Source organism: Dermacentor silvarum, chromosome 1, assembly GCF_013339745.2.
Source record: "Dermacentor silvarum isolate Dsil-2018 chromosome 1, BIME_Dsil_1.4, whole genome shotgun sequence".
Lineage (NCBI taxonomy): Eukaryota > Metazoa > Arthropoda > Arachnida > Ixodida > Ixodidae > Dermacentor > Dermacentor silvarum.
Genome location: NC_051154.1, coordinates 218,721,243 through 218,732,324, shown reverse-complemented (window position 1 = coordinate 218,732,324; position 11,082 = coordinate 218,721,243). Strand labels below are relative to the sequence as shown.

The following is an 11,082-nucleotide window of genomic DNA, read 5'->3' as shown; positions in this document are numbered from 1 at the left end:
CTGACTCGAGTGCAGCCGCAAGAAACGCACGTACCTCTCCTTTTTATATATTTTTATGATCTTCATTTTCAGATATTATTTAGGAGAACCGTGAATCGGGCTAGTGGGTATTGATTCATAATTACTACAACGCAAACAACGAAGACGAAGGGGAGACACGAAACGACAGAACCATGTCCTGAATATTAAAAGAATTAAAATATTCTACGAATGTTTCTCGACCTTCATACTTACTTTCACGCCTTTAAAAAGTGCGAGATCCGTGCTGGTAGAGTTTCTGCAACTTTCAAAAGCATGTGCCAGTGCTCGTTCGATATTCTGTACTCCGTGGAAAAGCAGTTAGTAAAGCAATGAGCCATACTTCGCGCCGCCATATTCCCAGCCCAGCTTTCCTTTAAGGTCCCGAAGGTTTCAGGTCGGGCAGCTGCAGGTAATGGAAAACATGCACGCACGTATAACCCTAAGCGAGACACATTATATTCACGTAAGTAAATTGATTCCAGAGCTGCAATGTGGCACTAACGTCTTGCACTGGCTGCACGCTAATACCCAAAGTTGAATGTCCAAAAGGCCGGCGTCCAGCGACAGAAGTAACACCCGAAACATTGTGTCACTGAAGAGGCACTGGCCTACCGGGCACGTGCCCCCAACCTCGAAATTTCCTTGTAACTATGCGGACTTCCCCCATAACCCCTCTCCATCCCCCCTCCCTAATCTCCGGTCAAGTGCTGTAACGCCTCTCCCCCCCTCAAAAAAAAAAATTCTAGCTATGCCACTGTTGGAGGGTGTCAGTTCCGCGTTTTCAGTGACATGGCTTGCAGCTGCAAGAAGACAGCCGAGTTAAAAGCTGCTGTGAAAACACATGCAAGGTGACGCTGAAACAGTTTTTTTTTTGTCTACACTGAATTCATTGGGTTCACCAGTCCAGACTCATTTCCAGAACCTCGCGCCACTTGGGGCTGCTTTCACTATAGAACTGAGAGAACCATTTTCGGAAGGACACAATCGTTCGGTCTTCCTTGACCAAGGCAGGCTGCTTCAGGTAGGTCTTGTGATTCCAAACAGCTATATCCCTCTCCACCTGAAAAAAAAGCGGTACAGAATAGTCTCAGGAATGTCTTTTTTATTGTTTTATGCGCGCGGAAGAGGTGCGTTGCACAGTGAGAGCGTCACGCTTTTCTTATTGAAGACAAGGTCTTCTCGGGAGACTTAAGATTGATTTGGAATACGTAGAATCTGGGTATCTGGACACTTTGGTTTCGTCAAATTAAACAATTTGAGGCCTTCTGGTGCACGTAGGACAACGAAAAAGGCGTCAAAATGAATCTTTGAACAAAAGAGACGCACCAAGGTAGCGTCGAGCTATGCCAGGAGTAGTAATAATGCGTAATTAGGGCATTATTACTATTATTAAAGGTAAAAATGAGACCCAGATGCGCAAGTTCAAGCTGCGCGTGCCTAAAGCTGCAACCGGAAGTGTGGCTTTACTCGAAGCAAAATGTTGGCCGATCCCCAAGGTAGCATAGCTTTAACAACAAACCACATGGCACATTAATACTCCCAGGAAGACCTTGTCTTTCTTTGATGTCAACCGCTGTTGAGTGGCCTTTCTTTCTAGAAAAAGAACACATTGTGCCTCGCCGCATTCTGACAAGTTTGGAAGGGACCACGAATGTACACATTAGCACGGCTTACACGAGTTCTTCTATGGCGTATTGTTACGGTCGTCCCACTTGTTGCGTGTACACATAGCCATTTTGTGTGGTAGAAGCAATGTATTTCCCTACTTATATGTTATTTCGGCCACTATTTTCTTTGCTAGCTTTTCCTTAAAAAGGAAAAGCCCACGAAAATCAAGATTTGTGGTATTCTGATGTTCTATAACAAAGAAATGGCGTTGTACTACCATACATGCGCCGTAGCAAAGACAAGTTCCTTTGTTGAATCTTTGCCTCCGGTATGAGGCTCCCCTGCTTTACCCACCACTCATACATATACGGGTGATCATTTTATAACGTCTCCGGAATTTTTAAATATCGCCTGTGGCAGACAGTATTATTCTCGTCCTTGAGCTGGATTATTCGAAGAGGCGGACATTGCTAGCATGAGAAATCAAAACACATACTCAACTAATTAACAATAATTCACTAATGACTTCTTAATTAATTACTTTACGGCACATATTGCAATTTACGAATTGTAGCCAGTGAGCTTGCAAGATGCATCCACTTGAAATTAATTTCCAGGATGACAGCACTTTCGAGATATTAAATCCTAAAGTGTGGTACGAAATACATAGACATTCAGTTATGTTTGTACTTCAGTGCACAAAAAAACGTTTTATTAAAAAAGTAAGTGAAACAACAGTGCATTTTTACGGCGAGTTTGATGGCACATATCTCGATACTGGTGCCATTCTGGAAATTCCTTTCAACTGAATACGCTATATACGTATATATATACAGGGTGTTTCATTTTAGCTGCACCAAATTTTTAAAGGTTTCCTGGGGCAGATAACACAATAATAATCCTTGATCTAAACTACTCGATGAGGCGGCCATTACCTCCACGAGAAATCAAACCGCCTAATTGAATAATTAGCATAATTATGATAATTACCTTTTTAACTAATTATTTTACGGCACATCTTTCAATCTACGAATTATAGCCGCTGAGTTCTCCGGGCGTATCCACTTGGAACGGATTCTCAGGACTGAATAAGTTTCGAGATATTAATTTTCAAAGTGTCCGGCGAAATGCATGGGCGTTCCAGTTAACTTTTTGAGGGAAACGCTGTTTTATGCATTGATGCACAAAGTTAACTGTAACGCCCATGCATTTCGCCGGACACTTTGAAAATTAATATCTCGAAACTTATTCAGTCCTGAGAATCCGTTCCAAGTGGATACGCCCGGAGAACTCAGCGGCTATAATTCGTAGATTGAAAGATGTGCCGTAAAATAATTAGTTAAAAAGTTAATTACCGTAATTATGTTAATTATTCAATTAAGCGATTTTATTTCTCGTGGAAGTAATGGCCGCCTCATCGAGTAGTTTAGATCAACGATTATAATTGTGCTATCTGCCGCAGGCAATTTTTAAAAATTTGGTGCAGCTAAAATAAAACACCCTGTATAATAATGATGCTTGAGGAAGCCGGAGCTGGCGCCGACACGCACGCTGCTACGGCAACCTTAGGGCACATGTTGAAATTCAGGAAATTAAGCCAGGTAATAACCAAACAACCAACCTTTCTTCACTTAGCAGAAACCCGAAGACCAGCGCTAGTTGCAATACATTCATCCACAAAATGCGCCACATGTTACGTTGACCCTCAAGTTAACAGTTCTTTAACAGCCTCCATCGCGTAATGCAGGAGAAAAAAAGAACTGGAATGTCAATGCATTTATTTTGCTGATCTTGAAATGTTTTGATGTCTCAAAACTTTCGGTAATAACACATGGCTCCGTTATTATCCGCCTTCAATTCAACAATTATAAAACGGAGTCAAATGCCATAATTAAAAGTTCAGTTGTAGAACGTTTGTTCGTTAGTAAGCTAAACAGGCGGGTTAGTTATTGTCCGCTTCTTCATTTTTCCTCTTGGCAAGTAAGAACTGCGGTATTCGAAAATTCGTTAGCGAAAAAGAAAGCAAATGAACAGGTGCGTGGTATCTTATGCAGATGTACGAATGCAAAATGTGAGATCTTGAAGAGAAGTGTGCCGCATACAAAGAGGAGGGGGGGGGGGGGGGGGGCGTCATGCAGGTGCCCTTTGCAATGTTTTCCTGTGATGTGTCTCATGCATATCTTTGCCGCATCTCAACTCATCCCTACTGCTAAATGTGGGGAACCGGTGTCATAACACGGCTATGGGGACGGAAACACACCATATGCCTGAAGCCGAGGACGTTCAGGCGCCGGATGATCCAAGGTAGCTGGGGCTCAGGGTAGAATCGATGGACAAGGCGCACTCGGAAGGGCGCCAGTGGTGTCAGCGACTGGATGATGAGGCAGTCGCCGTGGCGGCTATGCATGCGAACCAGCACCAGAGCGGGCCCCACTTGGAGCACCTGGACGCGGTGCTTGAGGAAGTCGGGGCACGTGCCGAGTACCGACACACACGCTGCCACGTCTACCGAAGCCGTGTGCTCGTGCGGAGTCCAGGTAGCCTGCACGAAATCAACGATACACGCTCTACAGGGCCGTCACGCGCAATGTGTGATGCGGGTCGTATACAGCACCGTTCCGGGTGCATAAAATGGTGCGAACGCGCATAAGGAGTGTTAGGATTTGCCCACGGAACATTTATTGGCTGTACTGTAACTAACGCAACGGTTTTTTTTTTTCTTTTTTTTTTTCTTTTTTTTTTTAATCGCGGGCATCCAGCCGAACCCCTTTTACCACAGTACACCGGAGTTTCGCAGTTATCTTGTGCCGCCGTATTCACATGTCCATGGCTGTAGGCGCCCCGAGAATGGCGCAACGAGAAATAGCAACATTATCCGGGAGGTTTTAAATATCGTATGCGTTATCATTTCAAATGCTAATGATTGCGTCTTCGCGTTGTCTTCAAGTATATATACATCTTGGGGCACACGCAAGTAGAGCACAAAATAGCAAGAAACACACAAAAAGGAAACACCGCAAGCGCGAAAGGAAACGGTGACTTCACGGAACAGATAACACATGAAACTCCCATAATTAGCATGCCAAAGCTTTGAAGAAGGTAATAAGAGTGCGCGAGATCGTGAGGACTATTCTGTATCCGGCTGGCGCGGATTTTACGACTGGTAACATATCTCGATTCGTTGCGACCGTGAACGCTGACCTTCATAAATAATTCTTGGTGTTGGCGTAGGCAGGTAGAGATCGCGCGTCATGCAAATTAAATGTGATTTTCCAGACTAATAAAAAACGAAGCACCGACTCAATGTTGGTTTCACTTTGACAATTACAGGCATTCTACGCAATTTGACAATACCATTATTTGGCGCTGGAACTCGAAGAACTCGACGAACAGCGCATTTAGCTTCGTGTACTGCGTGGTTAGCTTATCGCGATCATGAGCCGCCGCTATAGAGAAGCACCTCACCGGTGTAAGCCGCGCAGCCCACGTCTCCGTCGCCGCCCTGTCACTTTTCAGCGGCAGCGCCCCAGGCTTGATGCGCTGTTCGGTCATACGTGGCACGTTTGAGAGCACTTGCAATCGCGGCGCATAAGCGGGTATTGCGCGTGGTTTTTTACAACGAAGCAGTCTATGGCTCGGATTAGGGATTTTATGGCGTCCGCGCTGAAAAACGCTCCTCTAAAGCTTCTCCCCTAAAATGTGAGAGTGAAAGAGGCAACAACAAAAGCAAACGCATATCGCCTCTCGCGTCGGAGCTCGGTTTAACGGTCAGCTGTGTCTAAAACGATGTCTCTCTCTGAATTTATGACTTAGTGCGTGACGTAGTGTCCGCCTGATAAGGCGACCAAGGGGAAAGGGTTGGCACCCTTTGGCACAACCGCGCTCGCGCCACTGCTCACGCGTTCGTCGTCGTCTTCTACCGCAGCTGGGTCCGTTGCCACTCATTATTCCAGCGTAGAATTTCACTTCTCTTTTGTCGTCGTAATGGGGAGGCCGAGTTTACGGGGCTATGAGCCATTGCTTAAGGGGGTATGTCCGTATTACGTGACTGATAGATTTAATAACAGAGCTGGTACGCGAATGTGTGTGCGTACTTATTGTCACGATGACCACCTTTCAAGACAATAAATATGTTCGAACTTTTGTTCAAAATTCTGTCACCTCTGTGTCGCGTGCTAAACAGCTTCGCTGGTCATCTACCTTCACAGAGTGTAATGGCTCATGAATTTTTTTATATATTTCGCGGGTTTTATTTAGGACGCAGAAAAACTGATTACGTAACAAGTAGGAAGTTCAAAGCAGCTGAATTAGATGCTTCCTAGAACGTTCTACAACTTTCTTATTCGAAGTTCTGCAGCCTAAAATTAATACTTTCGAAGTTAGTTAAGTGATATTGTGTAATTATGCGATTAAGCCCAATACAAAAAATAGTGTTATTCACTCCATTCAGTAGTCAAGACCATGCACTTGGACTCGTCCTCCTGGAGTGCTTCGGCATATGTTTAAGGCTTCGGCTAAAAGTACATTCGTAACCCTTCAACTTTTTTACAGGTACGTTAAACGGATCCGGCAGTTTTTATATGGAAGTACGCCCGAAATATCTCGTTGGTCTCGTCATGTTTCACGTTAAGATAGGTCGGGAATAAGCACGTGGAAAAGGTACATACACGCTTCCCTCGCGTCAACGTTCCTGATGTGTGTGTTGCGGCGGAGCGCGCCTGAATGAGGGCCGATCGGCATGCTCATCACAGCTGCAGAGCAGAGGAGAAACACTGGTATTCTTCTTTGCCGCTCGTCCGGACTTATGTTTAGTGTCAAAGACGTCGTTTCAGAATTGCCAGAGCGAAAAGAGACAATTAGAACCAAAAGACTGAGGACCTTGCTGTGTTCAATGTCGACCTTTCCGAGCATTAGGTCAAGTAGACACAATTTAGGGCTATATGAAATCTGACCCATTTTCTCCAAATAGAAACGGTGAAATAGGACCTATTTTGTCTCTTTCAATTTTTTTATACAGAGCTTGCAGAACGTGCTATAAAAAGAGTTTCTATGTTATTGTAGCCGAATGTCTGGTGCAAATTTGGAGGTGCTCGACTTGCGGCTAGGTGACAGATAAACTAAGCAAAAAATTAAAACGTAAAAATTGTCCCGCTGCTCCCGCCGTTGCTCCCCTCACCATTCCTCTTAATTTCCCCAAAATCCTCTCTCCAGTAGCAACTAGAACGCCAATGCTTTTCTTTGCAGGTTTTGAGGACCGATATCTCGAAAGTGGTGTTAATCTGCGGATTTCTGTAAAACCAACATGGGGGACTTCCCCATTGTTCGGCTTCCATTCAGCAAGTGCAACTTGTGGCGTAAAGTGAACAATTAAAAAGTTATTAGTGAGTTCTTTTAGGCTATCTTTAGACATCGTGATTGGTCGTGCAAGTAATGTCTGCCTCTTCGGGTGATCCACCTGAAGAGGACAAATGGCGCTCTCTGTCACCGACAATGTTATTTTCTGTTCGTACTAAAAGATTAAAAACATCAGGTAATGAAGTGAATACTTAAAGATCAATGACGCAGAACTGCAATATTTTAGTCTTTTGAGCCACATTAATTTTTTTTCCTGGGTGGCTAAACGATTTCAGTGCTGGACGTCTCTTTATATACGCGTTGATGTGTTCCCTTTATTTCTATCTACTGCTTCATTGCTAAATGCAGCTAAAAAACCTAGACTGATTATTTTGAAGCTATTAAAGTACTGCGACAAATCTAGAATCCTAAGCAACTGTAATAAGCTGAAGGGAGGAGTTTCTCATGGCGCGTGGGAAGCATCAGAAAAATACTTCGGAATTACTTGAAAACTCGAAAAGAGTCTGTGGACAAGGTATCACTGTTTTTTTATAAAGCTGCGTATCAATGGTTACCTCTACCTATGATGACGAAACAAATGACGTGGCCCTAATCTGATTACATTTTACTATTTCGAATAAAAAAAACACGAAGAAGGAGTACAAGCAACACGCCCTCGGCGCAACGCACTCCGCCCGAGATAAGCTTCTGCAATATTGATGCGCGTAGCATACTAAATAAAACTGGCTTCCTTGAAGCGTTACTTCTTGGTATCGAAATCGATTTTGTTGCTTTAACCGAGACGTGGCTAGCACTCGATATCAGAGATGGTAAAATCACACCGCCAAATTACGCAAATGTACGAATTCCTTATATCGTGTTACCTGATGTCACAGGAGCGGAAGCAATTTTTCGCGAGATATCATTTTCTGCATGCAATATTGTCGTCGGCTGTACTTTTCGCAGTCCCTCGTGTGATGTTGATGTGATGTATGCGCAAAATAACGTCCGGGGTGCTAGAATTTACTTCTAGGGGATTTTAATCTGCCTGATGTGAACTGGCAAACATTTCAACACCACTGACCTAATGCCGATATGCCTTTTCTATCTCATGCTTTCATTCAATCTCAGCCAAATCGTAACACAGTCCAAGGAACTACGTCCAACATAGTTGATTTCGTTTTTCTCAGCCATCATCAGTGCATATAATGCATTGATGCATTATATGCATCAGTGCATTCTGTTTATCATGTTCCTTATGTATTTTTTATCACGTGTGCTTACTCGTTTTCTTGAATTGGTTTGTTTTATTTTTTCACACGAGATATATTTCTAGGTAACCGTAAGTTGTACCCATATCTCGAGTCTGTGATGGTGTACTTAATTTTGTTGTGCTAGCCCAGCAAAGACTTTCACAATAACACTCTTGTAAATATATACTGCATTTACATGACCTATGTTGTTCGCATCTCCTACCATTGTACTTTCCCTTCTTGTCATAATCCCATGAGGGATTGACAGTATGTGAAATAAATAAATTAATGTTCTGCTGTTGCTTTGCCTAGTTATTTATGACAATTGTTGTGTACGGGAGGGCTCCATAGTCTTTCACAATGGGACCTCCTCCTGCATACAAAATCCTGTAACATTACTGAACTTATGACAATAAATTTTGATTCTGATTCTGTATGAAGCTTGATGAGCTCCCCTGGGCACGACGCTGTACCTTAAACACCACCAGAACTCTGAGTGGAGAGCCTAATACCTTTTTGTCCTTAAGTTAATTCTCAACGATGAATCTTCAAGCACGGCCGAGAGCAAACGATTACTAAACATACAAATTACTAATTTAAAATAACATAGATCCGGCCACTTTCTTAGGCGTGTTTATATAAACGTTTCTAATGATGCTGGCAATCGTAGTAAAGTATATCTTCCATTGCGCTGATTAAACTAGGTTGCTCTGGAGGATGGGATATTACTGCTTGGAAGGGTTCAAATTCCACTCTTTGCTAGCTGAAGACATAGGTTTGTTGCAGTAGTAGGCAGTGTAACGTCGGCCGAGGAAACGACGCGGGAACAACGTGCTACGGAGCACTGCAGGTTGCATGACAGTAAGATGGTCCTGAACACTCAGAGGGCCAGTACTCCAGCGTAAGAATATAGAGAGGTGGCCCTGGAACGCAAGAAGCTGTCGCACTTTTCTGAAAGGAATGGTGCCAGTGTTCACAAACAGCTCTTGCACTAGAATTTGTAAGAAAAAAATTTAAGCAATTCTTATACTGGACATATTATTAGCGAAGGCCATGGGCCAGAGGAAAAGAACACTTGCGAATGAAAAGCTTTGCGAATTCACAAAGCTTTTCATTCGTAAGTGTTCATTGCCATTGGCCGGCTGCTTTCGCTAATACTATGTCCAGCATAATGATTGGCTGGCGTTTGCTCTTACGAACAGTACTAGCGTAAGAGGTGTTCGTGAATACGGGTCTTGAAGCCGCATTCATAAAGCGTTTCGTTCGTAAATGCTCTTGGCCATTGGCTTGTTGCCTTCGCTAATAATACGCTCAGCATTAGGATTGGCTGGAACTTTCTCTTATGAACCATTCTTCCGCAGAGCTTTTTTGGAATATGAACCCCGGAGCCGAATTCACAAAGCATTTCTTTCGTAAGGGCTCCTTGCCATTGGCCGGCCGCCTTCGCTAATAATATGCCTTGCATCAAGATTGGCTGAAATTTTGAAGCGAACGCTTCATTACGCTACCTCGGCCAGCCGATCGGCAACTCAACAGTTTTCACCTTGAGAGCTAGAGGTCAAACCACAAGAGAGCATTAAGGCGCGTTTATAGTCCGACGTTATCGGTGTGTGTGTGTGTGTGTGTGTGTGTGTGTGTGTGTGTGTGTGTGTGTGTGTGTGTGTGTGTGCGTGTGTGCGTGTGCGTGTGTGCGTGTGTGCGTGTGTGTGTGTGTGTGTGTGTGTGTGCGTGCGTGCGTGCGTGCGTGCGTGCGTGCGTGTGTGTGTGTGTGTGTGTGTGTGTGTGTGTGTGTGTGTGTGTGTGTGTGTGTATGTGCGTGCGTGCGTGCGTGCGTGCGTGCGTGCGTGCGTGCGTGCGTGCGTGCGTGCGTGCGAGTGTCATCAGACGCCGGGCGTGTCGGAATGCGTTGGCCGCGTGTCCGGTTACGTAGACGCCGGGCGCGTCGGAGCGCATCGGCCGCGCGGCCGGTTACGTTGGCGTCGCCAGTACGTCGAACCATCGGTCGAACTATAGCCGCTGTTCTCGCCGACGTGACATAACGTGTGCGGGCGTTCACGCTACGTCGGACTATATTTAAGCCTTTACGGAGCCCTGAACGGAGACATTGGCGCCGTTGCCCGAATAGAGTTGGGCCCGGCTGCGAGTTGCAACCAACTCTCACTACTTTACTGATCATCGCAGTGTTTTCATAGGCATAAAAAATGTTGAATAAACGCTGTATACATTGCAAACATGTCTGTATATCATTGCGAAACCACATCTCGTCCACAGCTCGACAATGGGCCTAGCCACGTTTGTGAAGATTTCGCTAACAACCAGGGTTAACCAATGCTAAACCACATGAAATTTTTAGCATACGAACAATTGCAGTGGAAGAATGCTTTGTGAATTCGAGCCCTGGGTCCGAATTCACAAAGCTTTTCATTCGTAAGTGTTGTTTCCCATTGGCTAGCAGTCTTTGCTAATATGTCCGTCATCATGATTGGCTGCATTTTTCCTTACGAACAGTTATAGCTTAAGTAGTATTTTGTGAATACAGACACTGGGGCCAGATTCGCAAAGCTTTTCTTTCGTAAGTTCGCTTTGCCATTGGCTCGCCGTCTTCGCTAATGATATGTCTGGCATCCGGATTGGTTAAAATTCCTTGTTACGAAAAATTCTAGCGTAAGAAGTTTTTGAGAATTCCGGCCCTGGTCTTTATGGTGTCACGCAATTCTACTAAAAACAAAGGAAACTGCAAAAAATAGTTTATGACGCTGCAGTTCGGTATCTTTATGTCTAACTTTATTACCCCTTACGACTCGGTCTTCGGAAGGTGTGCCAGGTTCGTAACTACCCGCGTAGGTAAACAAATAGACACGGTGCA

General features: G+C 44.4%; 1 protein-coding gene across 1 annotated transcript in view; it reads right to left on the bottom strand.

The window, feature by feature from the left end:
* Nucleotides 1-762: 762 nt before the first annotated feature.
* LOC119451477 (cholesterol 7-desaturase nvd-like) overlaps nucleotides 763-11,082 on the bottom strand; it is a 66,424-nt gene continuing 56,104 nt past the window's right edge. The window contains exons 9-10 of the mRNA XM_049659979.1: nucleotides 3,890-4,171; nucleotides 763-1,081 (exon numbers count right to left, since the gene is read on the bottom strand). Of these exons, the coding sequence (XP_049515936.1) occupies nucleotides 917-1,081; nucleotides 3,890-4,171 (447 nt within the window). The 3' untranslated portion in view covers nucleotides 763-916. The remainder of the gene's footprint in view (nucleotides 1,082-3,889; nucleotides 4,172-11,082) is intronic.